The sequence below is a fragment of the Heterocephalus glaber genome, unplaced genomic scaffold (genome assembly GCF_053883595.1).
Source record: "Heterocephalus glaber isolate CG9 unplaced genomic scaffold, H.glaber_assembly_v1.0 deba00001586, whole genome shotgun sequence".
In the NCBI taxonomy this organism is placed as follows: domain Eukaryota; kingdom Metazoa; phylum Chordata; class Mammalia; order Rodentia; family Bathyergidae; genus Heterocephalus; species Heterocephalus glaber.
Genome location: NW_028258364.1, coordinates 60,345 through 81,914, shown reverse-complemented (window position 1 = coordinate 81,914; position 21,570 = coordinate 60,345). Strand labels below are relative to the sequence as shown.

At 38.4% G+C, this 21,570-nt stretch overlaps 1 protein-coding gene across 1 annotated transcript in view; it reads left to right on the top strand.

Annotated features, from left to right (window-relative positions):
* The window catches only part of Pde5a (phosphodiesterase 5A), a 144,511-nt gene extending 124,716 nt beyond the window's left edge, over window positions 1-19,795 (top strand). Inside the window, 7 exon segments of the mRNA XM_087193237.1 lie at window positions 3,486-3,573; window positions 7,640-7,740; window positions 9,545-9,622; window positions 11,613-11,676; window positions 12,429-12,503; window positions 13,402-13,485; window positions 15,619-19,795. Coding sequence (XP_087049363.1) covers window positions 3,486-3,573; window positions 7,640-7,740; window positions 9,545-9,622; window positions 11,613-11,676; window positions 12,429-12,503; window positions 13,402-13,485; window positions 15,619-15,756 — 628 coding nt within the window. The 3' untranslated portion in view covers window positions 15,757-19,795.
* The last annotated feature ends 1,775 nt before the right edge of the window (window positions 19,796-21,570 follow it).

Sequence of the window (21,570 nt, the reverse complement as noted above, 5' to 3'; positions counted from 1 at the left end):
ACAATTTGCATCTGCCTATCTCACAAGCCAAGAATTTTCTCTAATGTAAAACAGTCCTTTCTGCATCATCCTAAAAATGTATTGTGCATCTGAAGTTCTAACTCGTTTGTGTAATAGTCACCTAATTGCATTTTGTGGTCTGGCTCCTAACTAGGTCAGTGAGTGGATGCTGTGCACAAAGTGCTGTGGTGTCATAAGACACTGTGGTTCAGGGAAGAGGATACATTTGAATCCCAGTTCTGCCATACCGACCTTGAGCTGGTTAGATAATCTCCCTGAACCTGGAGTCAACTAAACTCTACAGAAATGCTCATTTTAGAGTGATGTCAGACTAGGTTATCTGAAGATACAGCTTGAGACTGCAGTTGCTGTGCATGTAGCATTTTTGTGAATATAACCCAGAGAACAGGACTGGGAATGAAACAGGAGGGAAATCCAGTAGACGCATGAGACAACCAGCTATCCACCCATACAGGCAACTGGTGCTCAACCTTGCTAGGTGCCTGTGGTGATTCTTATTAAATGAGACCCAGAAATGTTCACCCGCAAGACAAAGGCAGCTTCTCCATAAGCTCCTATGCCCCATTAGTCAGAGGTGACCTCCATGCCACCACATTCCCAGGTTGAACAGGTGTGAGCACAAAGAGCACCATGGGCACCAGCTGTGGGTTAGTGAGCTTCAGGGCCTGAGAGGTACAAGAGTGGGCCAGGGCAAGGTGACTTCTGATTGGTACCTGCCTGAAGCCTTTTAAAGTGGGCATTAAACTGGACACTTTATCAGTGGCTGATGCAAAAGCTGGGAGTGAGGATTCTGATGTGGCCAATGGACGTGTCCTCTACAGGATGATTGTAAAAATTAAATATAATTAACTACCTGACAGAGTGCCTGCAGTAGTTGTATCACAGTGTATGGTGTCACTGTTTGTACCATTGAGAGTTTTAAAAGGTTTGCCATCGCTGTTACAGACTTTAAGTAAGTGGAAATTTTTATCAGGAGGGGAAATAAATGTCAGCAAATTCAGGAGATATGATTTACATGGCAGCAGGGTGATAGACTTGTAAACAGCTAACACTTGGCAGAATAAAGTTGATACTCAACTAATTGTGTGTCCTTGAATTTCTTACATAAATGAGAATACCAGAAAAAGATTTTCTTTTTATTTTAAGTAAAAGGAATGGGGAAAGTGGTGATTTGCTATGTTAAAGTTAACTTTAACACATCTAATCTGAGTGATGAGAAAAACAGTGTTGCCAAAATACTGAATATAGAATAAAAGTGGTGTTCAAAAGAAACATCATTGATTCTGTTTGTTTTGGGCCACTGCTGTCATTGCAGGCCAGCTCCCTGTTTATCTTGTCTGATGCCATCCCTGAGATAACCACCCGCATTTTGCTGCATCACAAACCTGTATCCTCAACCCAGTCCCAAGTTCAGCATTTATATCCTGTGAGGCATTTCTCGGGCACCATAAAACCAAAAGACCTGACTAGCCAGCTTCCCTTCCTTCATCCCCCACCTGTAATCACCTTCCATTTTCCTGGGCCAGGGAGATCCTCATCTATCTGGTTGCCTAAGGAAGTTTAGCATCCATTCTTTTTTCCTTAATCTCCCTCATTCCCACTCCCAATCTGGATCCAGTGCCAAAGCCTACCCAGTCTACCTCCTGAACAGTTCTCAGAAAACTTTCCTCTTCATCCAGACTCATTTGTTGAGGATACTAGAAGCATCGTGATGGTCTCATAATTACCTCCCAGTAAGCCATATATCCACAGTCTCATTTCCAACAGGTTCTTCCTTTTCTCAGAACTGCTCTGTTATTCCATACGTTCTTTCTGTCCACCAACAATAAGCACAGAGCCTGATCCACAGTACAGCTCATTCAATATGGAAGGGGAAAAAAGACAAGCAGGCACGAGTTAATCAGGGCAATAAGTCTGCAAGAGAGGTGATAGTTTAACCAGGGGAATAGGTGAGATTTCTCATTCTCTCACCTGTATTTTTATTTCACTGTTTTTGCTTTCCCTAAGCTTCTCTCATTTTGCCCATTTTTTCCTACATTACATTGCTTCCACCTTGGGTAGCTTCTCTATCCTCAACAACAGCTTCTCATTTGTAAAACAAATGCAGAGTAAAACAATCACTCCAATAATCATGGAATACTTCGGTGGGTGCTTCGCAGTTCATACACACTCTTTCCTGTAAATTTGAGAAACAGAGATCTTCAGAAACTTTCTTTTGAACAATGTTGAAAACTTTTATATACATATGTGGAAGGTCACGAGTACTGTGACATGGAGCAGTGTGTCTGTCATGCGTTAGCACTTGATTTGTGACATCCCACTGTAGTAAACTAAGAATAATATCCTTCCCCCCTCTCTTGACTCAGCCAGAGGGTCTCCGCAGATCCCCCGAGTTCAGATTAGAGAGCTGTCAGGATATCCCACACTGGAATGACCCCGTCCCTACATGGAGGACTTTCTGACTCACTGGGCTCCTTCCTCCTTCCAGGGGGTCTGTGCACTCACTGGCCCCCTTGCCTGTCATTACCCCAGTTCATTCCATCTTACTCATTTGTTCTGTACATTCATGAATATGCTGACCTGCATCATGAGCATTACTTCAGAGGAAAAGCTATCATGTGAACTGGTTTGAGGTGTTAAGTCAATTGTGATTTGCCACTGAAAAATATTATTGGTACAATACAATTTACATATCGCCTTAGTCACTTTCCTCATTGCTGAGACACAATACCCAACACCTGCAAAGTTAGAGGAGATATTTCTTTTGGCTCACATCTACGGTCCACGATGGGCTAACTCCCAAACAGGACAGCATGGTGGAGGGGCACAACAGTGGGGAGCTGCTCATGTCATGGCAGACAGGAGGCAGCGAGAGTCAAGGGAGCAGTGCGTCAAGGAGGTAGACTGTGCCGAGCACACCCCCAGTGACCCACCTCCTCCAGCAGGTTCCATGTCCCATCCTCACATCTAGGTATAAATTGATCTACACCAGTCCTCCAGGATCCAGTCAGCTTCAAAAAGCCCTGCCTGTGAGCTCATGAGGCATTGGGGTGACATCTAGATATAAACCCTAACACACATAATACAATAGAGGGGTTTTTTTTTCATGTTTAAGAAAATTAGCTTTGTCCTTCTTCTTTTTTTTCTTTGTCCTTATTCTTTACATCTACTGTCTTATTCAGCATTAAAACCAATGAAATTGTTCATACTTTAAACTGGCAGCAGTTACATTGATAGTTGAAAATAATCTGACTCTTTGTGTTTATTTTCCAGAGATTACCTCCCTTTTTTCTCAGCAGAACAGAAACTTGTCTGATTAGTTTTGTGAAATACCTTCTTGTTTAGTCAAACAATAATAGTAATAATAATAAAAAATAATAATAGTAATAATAGGACTGAATTGATTGGCTGGCATATTTTTGGAAAATGATTTCTTTTTCTTTCTTCAATAAAATATTTTTTAGAAGTGAACACCCACTTGCTCAACTCTATTGCCATTCCATCATGGAGCACCACCACTTTGACCAGTGCCTGATGATCCTTAATAGTCCAGTAAGTACCTAATTTACTGTGGAATTTTCAAAGAGAGCTCTATAAGCTGTTTTATTTTTAGGTTTTGGACTTATTCCCAGCACCATAAATTCTTGAACATACTCTATTCCTTTTTGGGTAAAGAAGGCAAAGACAAAACATTTGAGATCCTCCCAGCTTCACTTCTCTAGAAAACCAATACTGTCTAAATGGTGCCAATCAATCAGGGAAATTTGGTCATTGTAATTGGTTACTCCAAGTGACATTGGTATTTGGTGAGTTCTTGGTTAAGTATTCTTTTTTTTCTTTAATCAAATAAAGTAATTTATACAACCCAGGGGGTTCTTTTTTCCACAAAGCAATGCTTTCCTTTTTAGTTTTTGTTTGTATTTATTTATTTATTTATTTATTGGCACCAGGGATTGAACTCAGGTACTTGTGCTTGCACAGTAGGCGACAGAACCACTGAGCCAAATCCCTGGCCCAGTTTTTGTTCATTTTTGTTGCTGTTGTTGTTGTGATTTTAAGTTTGTTTGCAGTACTGGCAGTTGAGCCCAGGGCCTTGCATGTGTTAAGCAAATGCTCTACCACTGAACTATGTTGCCATCCCTCTCTTATTATTGAAACTTCTAATCACTAACAAACTTTTATTAAGGAGTAAAGCTGTGTGACAACTTGGCTAAATGTATATTTATCAGTGTAAGAAAACATATGATATGATACACTAAACATGCTATTGTTGAGGAAAATAGGATTAAAATAATATACAGTAGAATATTAACAATAATTTTGTGAGGTGAAATTATTAATACTTTTTGTTATTGGGAGGCGTTGCTCACATCATTTGTTATGGGGAATAAAACTGAAAATTGTTAACTATTACATTGAAGGAGCACGATGCATGGCATACACACTTCTAAATCAATTTCATTAATGTATCTTTAACTTTGCCTAAAGGGTTAGTCATTCCCTGAGCCCGGAAAGAAAACTGAGGGAGTCACATGACCTTCTTTGGTCACTGTTTTATAAGTAAAAGCCCTCTAGTTGCTTTAGGTTCCAACATGCAGTATACAGTTCAGAAACCAGTGTCCAGTCCTGGCTAATTGTTCAAATTTAGAGCTTACTTTAAGTTTCCGGTTCTTGTTCCTTACATTATGTTTCTTCTAACTCCATCCTCACTTCCAAACCTCCCTATAGTTTCCTACCCTAGACCTGGAGAATATGAAGGGAAAGTAGGGACCAGGGTCATTTAGCATACTGATTCTATTCCCAGCCTCACTGTTTGTGCCTGGCACCCTGAATAGGCACAGAGGGGCTAGGCAGCCTGTGCCTTGTCTTTTAGACTTCTCAAAAAGGTCACACACAAATTCTACTCTATCCCATCTCTACCCAGTAAACTACGAGAGACACACAGGACCTCTGGGCCTCTCTCTTACTTAAGGTGAGGGGAGCACACTCTTACCCCTCCCAGAACATCTCACAGTGGCTGCTTGGGCAGTCTCCTTAGAAAGTTTGCATGTGCCCTGATATAACTGCTTTGCCGCGATGTGTGAGTGTTTGGCACGAATTAGTAACTGTGTGATTGGTAAGTAGAACAGTAATGCTGTAGAAGTTAATATTAGTCCATACACGAATTGTCAGGGGAATGAGTTACCAGAATGGTGGAAGTTGAATTTTGACCTTAACCAAAAAAAAAAAAGAAAAAGCTCCACTGAACCTCTACACATATAGCCTTTTCCATCCTAAGAATAATAAAAATGGACTCTTGCCCAGGGCCCTTCCCCTTGCTTTCCCTGCTGTGGGCTCTTGGCATTTGCTCTTCCTTAGTTAGCATCCACCTTTACACAGCCCCAAGGTCTCAGTGATCCCGCTCTGTCAGCTTTGTCCCAGGGCCCCATGATCCAGCACTTCTGCTTGGCTGCTTTTGTGTGTGTGTTTAAGATCCTCCAGGGCAGCCTGCTGAGGCAGCAGGCAGAGGCACTGGTTGTGGATTCAGTTTAAGCTCTGGTTACAAAGTTGCTTAGGTTCTGAGGGGTGTGCCCCAACACTGTTTTGCCCACAAACCATGTTATTTTTAGTGTGTAGCTTTCCAAAGCTGAAACTTTGCAAAAATGTATATGTTACATCATTGTAAATACATCTCTACTTGCTGGGAATTTGCAATCAATGTACTTGAAGTAAAACTTTTATTTTAATATCTATTAAACATCAGTTCCAAGGTAAGAAAATATGCTAACCATTTTTTGAAACATATGTAATGATATTCCTATTGTAGTTACTGTGTATGTCTGTGATACTGGGGATTGAACCCAGGGCTTCTCTACCACCAAGCTAGATCACCACCCTTTTTTATTTTTTATTTTGAAACAGTTCACTAAGTTACCCAGCCTTGCCTCAAACTTGCAATCCCCCTGTCTCTGGAAATTAGCTTGGATTATGGAGGTGCACCGCTCTACCCAGTCTTAAGGCTTGTGTCTAGCTGTTCCCCAAAGCCTCCTGCAGTCATAGGTGGGGATTTTTCAGAGCTGGCTTGACCTAGAGTATGTGGTTCTGGAATTAATTCATGGTGCAATGCTAGGATCAAGGGCACTAAAATTAAGGGTGTGAGTGCTACCTGCTCTAAGTAGCCTGAATAAAATATAAGGGATAGAAAGAGCTGTGGTTGTCCATTGCTTGCTTGCTTTGCTACCTTCTGCCTGCCGTGGACTGTATCTCCTCTGTGATGCCTGTCTCCTATGCCACCCTGCCCTAGAGCCAGCCGATTATGGACTGAAACTTATACAAACTGCCAGCTAAATGAACCTTTTCTCCCTTAACTTGTGGGTGTTACATATTTTGTCTCAGCAAGGAGAGAAAAGTAAGACAGCCAGCTTCAGTTACTTCTTTTATATAATAAGTTATTACTTAAACATATCCAGTTGTATATATGGCTGACTCACATGATCAGAGCTATCTATAAATCCTCTCTTTAAGTACAGTTGCAGAAAAAAAATTGCCACTTTTGCATTTGTGGAGAAAAGTAAGAATATAGCACCAAAGACATATCATTTTCTGTTTGAAATTTTTTATCTTAAAAGTATCAGAAGTTTTTTGAATAGTTTTCTGTTGGCCTCAAATCTAAAATGATTTAATATTTTTAAATGTTTTTGATTGTAGTCACAGATTTTTGTCATTAATTAGGTCCATGCCATAGTTGCCGCATGGGGTGATCCTCTAACCAGTGTGTTTTGGCCTCCACCCAGCACTCCCAGCAGTTCCCCCATCTTCACAACAAATGCTTTGCCTCCTGATCTTATTCCTATGCCTCTGGGCTTCTCCTTGGCCCTATGATTTATGAAACACATCTGGCTCTATTTACAGATGTTCTGCATATACTCTGAGTGCCCAAGCTATGTGCTTCACTTAGTTCAAGATGATAGAGGTTTTCTGCTTTAAATTATAGGCAAGAAATAAAAAATGATTATGTGGGGAAAACTTTTAATGGTGTACACATGGATCAGCTCCCTTTTTATGTATTCCTTGTAGATGGTTCAGCCCATGCTTTCTTATGCCACCAACCATCTGTATTCTTATATTCCTAAGGGAAACACGTGGTTCTCAATGCTGAATAAGGTCTATAAATTTGCACCAGAACAAGAAATATTACTGTTTTTATTACAAAAGCCAAAGAGAAGTGACTTTATAATAGTCAATTAATTAAAAACTTCACAATTCTGTTCTTTACATCCACCAATATGGCTTTGATTTTTCAGTTTTGCTTGGTCTTAGATTATATGAATTAAACTGCCCAAAGGGAAGATATGTAGCTATTAGATGTTAGGTCTGGAGAAGGCTCAAGGAGTAGAATAGCTGAACAAACATGCATACGTAGGCAGATATGAAGCTGTCTTTTTTTTCTTATATGACAGGATGTGGATGTGTGTAGAGGGGAAATATGACTTGATTTCATGGTATTTAAGTAAGCAAGTATCCTTCATATTCACGAGTGCAGAACACTAGGCATATGCTTAAGACAATTTGTTATTGTCAGTGCCTACTTCAGGTAGAATGCTAACAATAGTTTTCTTTTCTGTCTTTTTTAATAAAGGGCAATCAAATTCTCAGTGGCCTCTCCATTGAAGAATATAAGACCACACTGAAAATAATCAAGCAAGCTATTTTAGCTACAGATCTAGCACTGTACATTAAGTAAGTTTTAAGAAATACTCTCCAAAACAAAGCTTTTGTACATAGGGAGGGAAGGGGCAGGGTGGCTGGGAAAAAAGAGGCGGGATGTATCATGTACAGGTGCAAATTCCCTATGATGAGTGTTAGCATTATGTATGGCCAAAATGTACCAATAAAGTTTTTATCACTCAAAAAATAATAATAATCATGAAAAAAGAGAAATACCCTCCAAAAGAGGTCTTGGGAGTATTTGCATTGGTTCAAGCTTTTAGCATCCACATTGGAAGGTCTTTAATTACCAAGAGGAACATCCTGACAAAGCTGTTTATCATCTGTGGAGCAGTTTCTTAAAGGCAGCCAGAGAAATCTGCTCCTTTGGTTTAGCTACTGCTCAAAATTACAGAAAACACCGCTGTCATTAATATTTATCTACCCGTGTGTCTCTGGAGCTGCTCACATCAAATAGCCATCTCGAGCTCCTTTCAGGCCAGCAGAGCCAATCTAAAGATGCTCTAGCCTATTTTCTCTTCCTTCCCTTGCTCCCTCAACCTCTGTCCATCTCATGACATCTTTACACTGTTGTCTCAGCCTAGGTGGGCAGTTAAAGGAGCCAAATCCCAAGAAAAGCAATTCTTGTTTCTGTTTATTTGATTTTGGCAGAAGAGTATGAATGTAGAAATTGGAGGTGACGAGTTCCAAAATACGACTATGTATAAAAGTGGTACTTGTGACTGTGTATTCCCATGATTAAACTGCTTTTCTAAAAGCTAAAAAATATTTTCCTGCTTTTGGACAATCTTTAGTTTCCAATTAAGGACTGGGATCTTTGATGCATGTGTGGGTACTCCAGAAGCCGGGAGTCACACTAACAGGACATCTGTGTAGCACAAGTCTCTCCCCACCCACCACTAGACTGATTCCCAGCCCCCTCTATGAGAAGCAAAGCAAATAGAATAAACATAAAAAAACGAACAACAAATATCTACTCTTCTATATGAAAAAATGATCGTGTTGGCTTCATTGAGTTTTGGAGCAGTCTAACTTTAATTAAACAAACGAAAATACAGTAAACTACAGTTTATTCAAAATAATTACAGAATAAGGATTATCAAATTACCAAGAATTTGAAAATATCAGTAATCACCACGCCTTTCCAGTCTTTCCTAATCATGTGAACCTCTCCTGTGATCCCTTATGAAGCCTGCGTCTCATATTGAATGTTCAGTACTAGACAATTTTACTACATAAGTCTTTTTTTTCTTGAGTCTTGTGTCTCTGGTTAGATGTGAAAAGAATAACTTTTGTGACTTCTTGAAACAATGTTGGGCACATAGGAAGTACACTGAATATTATATTCCCAGAATAATAATAAATGGTATTCTAAACTTGGTCTTTCTTTACTTCAGTTCCCTTCACAACTTATTGTCCTTTTTTACCCTATACCTTAATATACATGAATAAGATAGGTGATGCTAAGCTGAAGCCTATAGATCCTATTATGCCATGAACTTAAAATATCTTAAATCATTTGACATCACATTTATAATTGTTTTTAATTAAAAAGATTCCAAATTTGAATTACCATTATTTGTGATCTGTAATTAAAATTAGGTGAGGTTTCATGTTCTACGCAAAGCAAATGAGAAGAAGAAAAGAGGTATGAAATATTTTAAATGATGGCTTTTATACTGGGTTCTAGGATGAGAGAAAAAGTAGAGATAGAACACAATTAAAGATGTTTTAATATCTTACTCCATGAGTCTTGAAGAGCAAAAGGATAAAAACCTGTGGACTCAACATAACTACTGAATTCTTTATTTTCAAGGAGACGAGGAGAGTTTTTTGAACTTATAAGAAAAAATCAATTCAATTTGGAAGATCCTCATCAAAAGGAATTGTTTTTGTAAGTCCGTCTATTATCCTTACGAGTTCACTGTTGCAAGTTACAAATTAACTGCTACTCAGTTAATTTTCCCCCTATTAGTTTTTATTGCAATTGTTCGTTACAACATGATTATCTGTGAGGCTGTAGAGTATCATACAAAGAACTGAATATGAACATACACTTGAAAAGAAATGCATTTGTGAATCCAAGTGAATAAATTGTTCTCTTGTTCTAGATGAACCTTTCAAATGTGATAGAGTAGTAGAGTATCATTTCAGAGCCATAAGTTTCCCTTTTCTTCATTCTCTCATGGTTTGGAATGGAAGTGCTGAAGGTAGCATTCTATAGATGGCTGTAGCAGAAAGCTAGCTGAGAAGTGCTCACTTGTCTCAGGTTATAAAAACATAGCACATTCAGAACTGGGGGACATGAAGACTTCTGTTTTTCCTCATCAGTACACCTTCCTGCCTCCTTCTAGCTTTTTGCTGTCACTTTTACTGCCTTAGCCATGACAGGAACTGGATCAATAAAAAAGAATTAAGAGTCAGTAACGAAGAAAAAAAAGCAGCCAAGTGTGCTGGTACATGCCTGTAATCCCGGCATCTGGGAGGATGAGCCAGAAGGGTCATCATAAGTTTGAGGCCAGCCTAGGTGATTTAAGGAGACCCTGTCTTAAAAGTTAAGAAGAAAAGAAGGAAGAAAGGAAGGAAAGGAGGGAGAGAAAGAACTAACAGTGCTGATACAATTTTGAAATCAACATTTCTTTAAACAGATTGAGAGTACTTAGCACACAAAGAAAAATGCAAATTAGAAGGAAACAAGATACAAATGGCCAGCTGTGTGTTCTGGATAGTAATGTATCACTTAATAGCCTCAACATGTTTTTCAGAATAGAAAAGTGCAGACGTGCCACTGCAAGTAGTGCACAGCTTTTTTCACTAATTAAAAAGAAACACGAACTCCCGGGAGTGTGCTGGTTTTCCCTGCTGAGCTCTTCCAAGGTTATTACAACCCCCCACCAAGGGCCTGGCAGACCTAGCACTCAGCATCCCTGCCCACCCCTTCATTTTGGGGGTTGTAGTTAAGCTCATTTAGGTGCACAGTCTTCCTTGGAGGAGGCAGTTCTTATTGCAAGTATTACTAAAATCCTTCACCACAGTGGGTTCCAACAGTGATCACAAATCCCTGTGGTGTGCTCCTTTCCCGAGGGGGAGTTGGTAAAAGGTATAGAGCATCAGTCCGGTAGCGAGAGTACACTTTAAGGTGTGTTTCACTAGAGGGACGAATGATGCTTTGCCCTGACTTTTTTTCTTTTATAGGAATGGCCTTTTTGTCTACTTCTTCAAACAAATTAAAGGGATTATTTGGCAGACACTTGGATCTGACGTGGGATACCTGGGATGGGGTACTAAAGACTGGACAGTTTTCACACAGTAGCTGTAGCTTTCAGCCCCTGAGCACCTCCTTAGCACACCAGGGATGCTGTGGTTTGCGTTTCTCTAACCAGGGAAGGATTGACAGGGTCTTCTCCTTTCACTGTTTAATCATTCAAAGACTTTTTGCATAGAAGGCACTACAGGTTGTGAGTTAGCCTGACACGCTGTCATTTCCGATACAGGACTTTCATCAGTAAGCTGATGGTATATCCTGGTAGCTAATGATTAATAGAGTGCTTTTATCATACTGCCACTGAGAATAGCTGGCACACTGAAAGAAATAATAAAAGCAGGCAAGTTTTTATGCAAAGGGTAATAATTTCTCTCTGTGCCAACCTGGAGCTGAATAAGGAGTTTGAGGACAAATCCCAAGAGCTCACAGAGAACCAAAACAACCACACACTGTGATCACTCCTGTGTAAATTCTGTCTCTGTTCCTTTGGCCTCCGTGACCTACTTTTCCTAATGGTTGAGAGGTGTTTAATTTTATGTCTTTATTAGTGATGTTTTACTGAAGGTATATATTCACATAAAAGTAAATAGAAGTTTGGGATTTCTTTTTCCCCTAACAGAGCCATGTTGATGACAGCCTGTGATCTTTCTGCAATTACAAAACCTTGGCCTATTCAGCAACGGGTATGTTGCTTAGTGATGATAAATGTAATAACTAAACAGCCAAAATAAAAATATCTTTGCACTTATAGATAGCTTCTAAACTAAGTACTTATGAAACTTTTTCCCTAATTTTAAGCACTATTAAAAGCAGAGAGTTGGGCATGAAATAGCTTTCCTTTTTAGAAGATTCATTTGCACTTAATGCCTGTGATATACTAAGGAAAAGAACAGATATTAACAGAGAAAAAATCGAATTGTTAATAAGTTTCAATTTCAGTACTATTCTGGCTCCCTTTGGGAATTTTTTTTAGCATATCCATTTAATCTTGAAAATAAAAGTGCAAGAAAAATTTAAAGAGATGAAAGAGGAGAACCTGTAGATTAAAAGACATTTAAAAAGCCAATTGCAATAAATGGACTTGTTTGATGCTGTGTTTTTCCACTGCACCTTTTATGAACAGGTGCTTAATAAACAACTCACTGATTGTGCCTGCAGGTGGCCACACAGTTTTTCCACTAATTGGTAGAGTTGAAATAACATGTTGCTTTTTTATGCTTAGTTATACAAGATTACAAACTCTAGTCTTATTATTACTCTTATATTTAAAACAAGTGAAGTATTATTTCTACTATGCATTACAACTTTATTTTAATTTTATTGATGTGGCAGCAAACTATTACATTCAATAGATTTTATTATCTTCTTTGAAAGCCTCTGCTTTAAAGAACGTTAAACTTTTCCTTCCCAAAACTCAGTCTGCTTTTTATTTCAGATAGCAGAACTTGTAGCAACTGAATTTTTCGATCAAGGAGACAGAGAGAGAAAAGAACTCAACATAGAGCCCACTGTAAGTGTGAGACTTTGTTGGTGGGAATTATTCAAATGAATTTTTTAACATTGTATTCTTTTTTATGTTTCTATGAGATCTCTTCTTGGGCATGCAATTTCCCATTCTATTTTGTAACATTTTTTCTTATTAAAAGGGCTATACATGTTCCTTACAGAAAGCACATGCAAATAAGAGGACACAAAAGGCCCTTGAAGTCACCCACATTTTTACATTCTGCTTTTTCCACTTAAATAGCATAAGCCACTTTGTATTCTAACAGGTGCTCCTTTGTGTTTTATATATTACAGTTGCTTGAAATAAATGTGGCCATAATTTATCCACTCCTTTTGGTGTAATGATGTTAGCAGTATTCACTGTTACAGACAGCATGTTCAAAAACATCAGTGTTGCTAAAGTTTTTTGTGCCATTGTTTATTATCCTTTTAGGGTAAATTTCCAGAAGGAATTCAAAGGTGTTCGATGTGTACTCCTTTTCACGTAGAATGTAGACCCCCAAACCCAAGATAAAAGATTCTTCTCAAACCACTTCTGTCTTTTAAAAATGAAACAAGGTCTTTTTTCTTTCAGGGGGTACAGGAGATGCACATAAGTAATTGCTATCTGACCTTTCTGAGCTAGCCCATTATGTGATCTTTTTATTTTTTATATTTATTTATATTTTATATTTTTTATATTTATTTTACATTTATTAATACATGTTTGCATTCCTCATGGGGAATTAGTACATATGCATAACATATCTTAATTCTTTTTATTTCCCCTTCTCTGCCCCTCCCACCCCCACTACATCTGTAGTTTCCCTTCTCATTAGAGAATCTATTGTTTTTGAACCAACCTTCATTGTTCTTGAAGTAAATATACATGTGCTTGTGTGGGTCTTTGTTTACATTTTCAGGATCTAATGAATAGAGAGAAGAAAAACAAAATCCCAAGTATGCAAGTTGGGTTTATAGATGCCATCTGCTTGCAACTATATGAGGTATTTATATGAAAACTTGCTAAATTTAGATTGTGTTAGGAATTAAAACCTGAAGCAAATTCAAGAAATTAAACAACTGGTTGCATGTTTTATTACTTCTCTGCCTTTTGGCTAAAATTAAATGTAGTTGGATGTTTTTTGTTTCCAGATCAAGAAAAAATAAATAAAATTACTATAGTGGGTTTTTTTTTTTCCTGAGGAACATGTTTTCATTGACCAAGGAACACATTTATACAGCGATACCTCAATTCGCAAGCTCAATTCTCATTCATGATTCTGATCACAAACCAAACAGGGCGAGAACTGAATTAAATTTTCCCATAAGGTCAACATTGAACCTAACCATTGAATTTGATTCAGTTCCTGTCCAACTCATTTTGCAACCAGAATCATGGAAAGAATCAAGTTCATGAATCAACCACTGTATTTTCTGCTTCTCTAAGATTTTAATTCATTTTCTGTCTGGATATCTGTTGAGTGCCTACTGTGTGCTAAGTACCAACACATTGATTTAGGAAAGCTAAGACAAAATGTGTGTTCGTGGTGCCTGCCCTCCAGGAAGTATATTGTGCAGATTCTCCATTAGCATTCTACTTTTTAAGTTTAAATTTTAGCCTAAGTAAGGAGAAAGAATTATCCAATCTTTTCTCACTGTCATACTGTGGATATAATATGAAGAGAATTTTTCTGAGAACTAACAGCAAATGGCTGTAAGAATATTGCAGGCTCCCATTTCTATACTTCTGATAGCTTAGTTTCTTTGGGGTTTGGTTTTGTCTGTTTTGGGTTTTTTCAAGTATAAAGATTCTCCCTAAAATATCCAGTTTACCAGATTAGATGTGTATGGCCCAAGTACAGGAAGTAGAAACTGCCTTTGTCTTTGAAATGTAAAACTGGAGCTGGGGATATAGCTCAGTGATACTGTACAGTGCTTGCCTACTATGCATGAGGTTCTATGTGAAATCCCAAGAAGTTGAAACTGGAGACTTTTTATTAATTTGGAAAAGAACATTTATTGTGGAGTTATCACAGAACATCAAAACCAGAAGAAACCTAGAGTTTTCTAATTCAGGTATTACGTATATTCAATAATTGAATTTATTAAGTTCCTTTTCCAGGGAAACAATGTTTGCCCCAGACAACAGGTAGTTAGTGGGCAACTGCATCCGGAATCCATTTCTCACCCCTAGTCCCCCTAGTGCTCTAGCCATCAGGAGAAATCCATAAAGAAGCTGTGGCTGAGGAGGAAAGAGAAGAAGAGCAAAGAGCCAGAAAAAAGAAACCAGAAAAAGAAACAAGAAAAAAGGCCACTAGGGGCACAATGCTGCTAGCTCCCACCTTTTCCTAGCCTTCTACTTATTTACAGGTTCTTCCTCAGAAGGGTTTGGAGCAGTCTTGTAAGCCCTCTGGACCATCTCATTCTTTGCATAGCCGATTCCTTCCCTACTGGTTGGATAGAGCTCCTTAGCTGAAAATGCTAAAGGCCCTTTGATTTTTGCCATCTCTATGAATTCATGCAAATAGTTAATCACATCACCTACTATAGATTTTAACCTTCTATGTTTTATGTAAGTGTAAGGATTCATTCCATTTGAATGTGTTGAAAATCCTGTGACACTGCCTTATATTTTCACTGTTATTACAGAAGTAAATGTTCTCCTTGTAGAAAAACCAGACAGTACAGAGAAACAAAAAGGAAGATAAATCAATTATTAATTAACCTTTATTATGATCTTGGATGAAAACCTAAGACCATTGTATAAAGGCAATCTGTAGAAGAACACAAAAACTCAGCAGCTCTCTGCATTCAGGGAGCCATCTGTGCTACATAGAAACAAATGCACTGTTCCCTGAAAAGCAGATTCCATGCAGAGCTGTCTGCATGATTCAGTGAGGTTGCTTTGGAATGTGTGCACTTGTCCTGTCTCTCAGTGTGTCCTCCTTATTTGAACAGCTTCTGAGGAATCCTTCAGGAGTGAGGTGTGGATGTAGATTTCATGCAGCTTGGGAAAACCCCCTGCAGGGGGCCTGCTCATGAAATGAGTGTGGAATGTGGCCCTTCGGGACAGGGCTTGGGAGAGGGCTTATTTCCTGGCTTCCTTCTAGTTATTTCCTTTCTTTTTCTTGCTCTAGGCCCTGACCCACGTATCAGAGGACTGCATGCCTTTGCTAGACGGCTGCAGGAAGAACAGGCAGAAATGGCAGGCCCTCGCAGAGCAGCAGGAGAAGATCATGGTGAATGGGGAAAACAGCCAGGCCAAGCAGAACTAAGCTGCCTGCTCCGCACAGAATTAGAGTTTGCCGAGACTGTGTATCCGCAGTATACCTGGTTTCACTGTGCACTGTTTAGATTGGGTGTATGCTTCGCCACTGCTGAATTTTTATTTTTGCACAACTTTTTAGAGCATAGCATGAATACGGTCAATTACATTTTTTTCTGTACAATTGTTATATGCCACTGAAGTGACTAATGACACCTATCATTACTTAACACATTGATCAGACCACTGTTTGTGGTACTTTGGGTACTGCACAGTGTAAGAGGCGTTCTTGCACTGAGGTTGTTTTGTGATTGGGAATTATGAATAACTAGTTTTTGTGTTTTCTGAGTTACCAATCTTTCAACAATGTTTGGAGTCTTTCTTTTCTCAAAGTAGGTTAGGAGAAAATTAAATACACTCTGGGACATCTAAGGCCATCATAGGATAGAGTAAATGTCAGCTGAGAGGATTTTAAAGAGAAAAGCATACATTTGTCAAAAATGTCTTAAATTTAAGACACTGAAAAACACACAGCAAGTACTATGAGACAGTATTGTAAAGAAACCACAGTAGGCCATTGATTTACTGTTTTTGAAAGAACAGGCAGGAGAGAATTCTGTCATTTCAGTGCAGTCCCTTCTGTCCCAAGATGGCCTGCAAAGCACTGCAGTATCCCCTACCTGACCGTGAGCAGGAGAAACCAGGTGAAGACGCAGTCACTGACTTCCTGAGGATGAGTGTGATCCAGAAGTGCAAGGGCCTGAGTGCCGGTCAGCCAAGAGAAAAGTTCTGTTGGAAGATCCTTCTGAGAATCCGTGTTTTGAATGCAACTGAGAAACTGCTATATTTTGGTCTAGAGCAGTGATGGCAAACCTTTTAGAGCTTTCGGTGATACAAACAGCCCACTGTGGCACTTGTGCCATAGGTTCACCACCACTGGTTTATAGGATGAGTCAAGCCAAAATCAAAGAATTTTGGGTGTGTGACCTAAATACTGACTTTTAGGTCATAGTCTGGGGAATTTCCTTCCCATAAGTTTTAGTAGTTTACATTTTCTTGGGATATGAGCCCATTGGTGCCCCTGAATTCACTTTGGAGAAATAGATTTTGAATTGAGCAGCTACTTTAAGAAAGGAAAGTCTATTCCAAATATGAATAAATGATCAGATTTGGGGGCAATAGGAAGAGAGATTTGATTTGTTAGTTTCCACCCTCACCCCTTCAAGAAGAAAGTGTTAAACTGATTTTTTACTACTGATTTGGATAAAATGCCTGTAATGCAACAGTTTCAAAGACTCTTCTCTAAAATGTGTGCTTCATTTGTTTTTCCCTCTAATCTTTGCCTAAAATTCAACCCGTTCAAAATTCTGACTATGTACGCATATTTTGAAGTTATGTGGCTTTATCCTTATCAATTAGGCACCAAAGAAATCTACATTGTATTGCTGTTACTTTGTCTTGGTAAAGGCTAACCCTAAAAGTTATCAGCGGTTGCTATGTGTTACTGCAATGGTTGTATTTGCAGAAAGTTATTTTTATTTCATGTCATACTGGTCAAATCTTGGTGGCACTGATGTGTAAATTACAGGGACTCCCTAAAATAATAGCCACATCCACATATTGGTAAACACTTGTGCATGCCTACATAATTCCTTAGTATAGACAAATTATTTAAAGAACAGTAATATTTAGTGAAGCTATCTTTTTTCACACACATTGTGATTTAGCAATTATACTAAAATATATATTCATATACTTCAGTAGCGTTTTTAGACCTCTCTGCTGTCATTGAGAATTTTTTTAAAGACATGGTAGATAGTGTGTGGAGGATGTGGACACGTGCCATTTTAACAAACAAGAAGATATATTTAGATTAGAAATTGTTTGGTTTGCCTTTAGATAATAGTTTACTTCACTTCAGTAGTTTAGGCGTTAAAAGAAGTTAGGTACTGCCATGCCTATTGTTGGATAGTTTAGTTCATATAGAAAAGAATACTTCTTTAGGACTGGTTAATTAATTAAAAGAATTTTTAGTTTGTAAGAAAATCATTCCATGCATAGATTATTATCTGTGGTATCTGGGCACAAATCGGAATCTTTGTTCTTATGTGAGTATTTCCTTGCCAGTATCTTCCCAAGTTAGAAAAAAATACATATAGGACTTCCTCACCCTACCCTGTATTTATACTACCCATAACTAGCAAGAAGTTGTTCTTGTTCTATATTGTTTGTTTTTTGTTTGTTTGGTTGGTTGGTGGTTGGCTGGGTGTTTGATTTTAGCAGAATGACAGGGTGCATTTAATTTCAATTTTCAGCCAGAAAAGTTGCCACTATTTTACTAACTTGCTGAAAGATGTCTGTAAGATTGCCTTACATTTTTCAGCACGTTGGCCTGTGCCCATCACAGTCCTGTGTACAAGTCACTTAACCTCTGTGTGCCTGAACAAGTTGTGTTTTTTAAAGTAGTTCGGCTTGGCCAAAGCCTGTCTTGGGGGTAGGGTTGAGGTGGAGTGGTGGAGAAGGCAGCTACTTGGAGATCCCCAGTGAGCCTCGGAGACCACTGTCCAAAATGGGATATTGTGTGAGAGAGGCAAGACCTAATACTATAGATCACTTCTTATGTGCATTTCCAAGACTGACAAAGCAAAGGCAATATACAGTCATTCAGCTCCATGTTCAGATCACAATCGGTATGAGATTTTTGAGCTACTTGAGTGTTTTGCCTGGGATACAAACCCAGGATGATGAGGCTGTCACCACTGATCTCTTAATTATGAAGAATAGTCTCCTTTATCAGCAGTATTGGAGATAAGAAAGTACTGTGCATGAAAATGTACTAGAAATATCGGATTCTTACAAGGAAATGGATCACAGACAGATTCTTGCCTAGCAGTAAAGTGCCTTTATTTTCAGGATATAGGACAAATATTAGACCTGCTCCAATTTGATTTTCAGTTTTCCTTTAGTTTTCACCAGATTGTACTCGGTACTCCTAAATATTATTGGGCCATCAGAAGCAATATGGTATATACAGTACATTTAAGATGAGAGGAAGAAAGTTTAATTGCTAACCTTTCCTGTGATGGGTATAGTTAAAATTCAGATGGTACAGTTTAATTGTTCAGTATCAAACATGCATCAGCCCACCTTTTATTGAATCCTTGCCGCATATAAGGCATTGTGCCTAGCTGTGGAGACAGAACAGTTACTATAGTGAATTCACAGTCTATGCATGCAATGCCAGTTAAGACACCTAACAGTTTCTGATCCTGCAAATTGAACATGAAAATATAGAGTATATTCTGTCTCTTTCATTTTCATCTGTAACATATGTGCTATGCACCTTTCATTAAGAATCTATCAGTGAGCATCCTGATAGTGTGAATCACTTTAACCTCCTGACAGCTAAAAGAGCACCCTATGTAAGGAGTCATAGATTCCATTATGTTTCCATATACAGGCCACGTAATGATAACTCAAGAGTTCTCATGGACTGTAAAATTGTGCAGTTTGGGGACCCCTTCTGCTCTACCACAGGGAGCGAAGAAGAAAGTATCAAAGCTCATTTCACCTTTCCATATACTTATCAAAAGCCTGTGTTAAGTATGTCTTAAGGTTGTTGAAAGCAATGTAAATAGTTGAAAATATAAATTTCTATTACACTTGAAGATATAAACCTTATGAATCATCACTAGCCACTGTTAATATCTATTTGTATTCTTCTTATACCTTTTCAGTATTTGAACAAATATATAGTTTCTGGCACTATTTTTATACTAGGATAATGGCATTACTATGTATATTATGTTTAGCTCTGAAGTCATTTTAAATAACTGTGACGTCGGTTTCTTTTCCTTCCTCTCCTTGCCCTGAGGATCCTCTCAGCCTCTCGTGTGGCAGAATCGCTTTACAGGAGCACTTGCTCATCTTTGGTCCCTGTGAAGTCATAAGATGGTCAGGGTGGTTTTCCGTTGTGCAAACCCCTCACCTATTCAGTTGTCTCCTTGTTTTGCCATGCTCTGGAAAAATAAAAAGAATGGACAAGTAGATGCAAATGTGTGATTATTAGGGAACTTGTATTTTAAGGGGGCAAATTGATTGGAGACTTGGGATTATAGGCTGGGAAAATGGGCCCAATAGAACCTTAAGTCAGGCTCACCCACAACAATCCTATTAGTGCAGAAAACTGGTTTTATAAAACCTTGCCTTCACCTAGACCTGTCTCAATAATCATCTTCCTTCCCTTAATACCATCTGCCACCAATTTGAGGGCAAAGTTTTCCACTGGCCTTCATGCTTCAAGTCCACAGAAGCTCTGTGGGGTGTGATTATTACCAGCCTGTGCTATATGACGATCTGAAGCTTAGGAGTTAAACACTTGCCAATTGATAGGAGCTAGAATGAAGCCCAGAGCTGTGTAGTTTCAAAACAGGTGTTAATTCCACTTAGTCGTCTTTTTCAATTTTAAATTGTAAAGGTCTCACAGCCATAATGACGGAGCTACCCAAAAGCATTAGAGACAGTATTTCCCTCTCCTAACAGGTTTTGTTTTAGTTGGATTTTATGATCAGATTCCTTAATTTAGTTCGTCTATCTCAGGCTTCCTAGTGTAGAGGCATAGAGGTGTGATTACAGAATTTCTGAATTCATTATTTTGTTACTAAATAATCCCTCTTCACATGGGGTAGAATATCTAGGTTACACCTTGTGCACAAAGCTAGAGAGCAAAGTAAAATACAAATTCACATAAAGGAATGTTTTAAATTTTCTGACCACTAGAGAGCGCCAGAGATCTAGTTGTATTTAAAGAAGTAATCCTTAACTGGCCAAAGAATTAATAAAAACTTTTTCATAAGACTTTTGGGAGCTAAAGAGAATAAATGGGGCAAAAATCAATAGAAAATTTGCAGTAATATTTAAAGTAGGAAAAATAAACTACCTTATACAATTGTTAAGATTTGCTTATTGCCCTTTGTCCGGTGATCATGCCTTTAGGATTTTCTCCAAGCAAATTGTGTGATCGCATGAAGCCTCTCTCATACTCAATATTCCAGTCACAGAAACATCAACCGTTCTGATAGAAATGAGAAGCATTTGACAACTCCCTCGAGCCCACATTCTCGCAATCAACTGTGCTGCCTCTCAGCAAAGAGGGATCCCTATATTTGACACGTGGAAATGTCAGGATATGATTTTCGATTTTTAAGGAACTCAACACTGAATTACAGAAACACTTTGAAGTTGCAGAGAATATTCCTTATGATTTTAAGTTATATTTAGCCTAAAGCTCAGGAGAGAAAAAGTGTTTCCAGTTCACAAAATGTTTGTTCAAAGTTAAAATAAGTTACATAATGAAATCAAAATCAGAATTATTTGCATCAAAAAAAATTTTGACTGGTTAAATGCATGCCTATTTCTCTTTCTGGATTATCTCATTTTAATCTTCTGTACAAATGTTGGTGATGGATCTGAAGGATGTTAAATTGGCTCTTTCAATTTTCTAGCACCAATCCCACCAAATGGCACCTTTTAAGACTCCTCTTTCTAAACTGGAATCTGAGAAACAAGTTGCCTTGGCTTTTAAAAAAAGCAGTAAACTGTCATAAGAGTTTTCAACTTCAATGTACCCTGTATTAATTACCTTGGGAGCTGTATCTCTCATTTTCACCTCATATCATTGTTTGCACAACCACCAGGAGTGTTTTTAGGCTCTGTATAACCCCAATCAGCATAGTCCTATAAGAAATACATTTCCCTGTTCCCAAACTGAAAGTCAAGAATCCTCTGGTCTCAGCAATCTGCTTGGAGCAAGGAGGATAATATG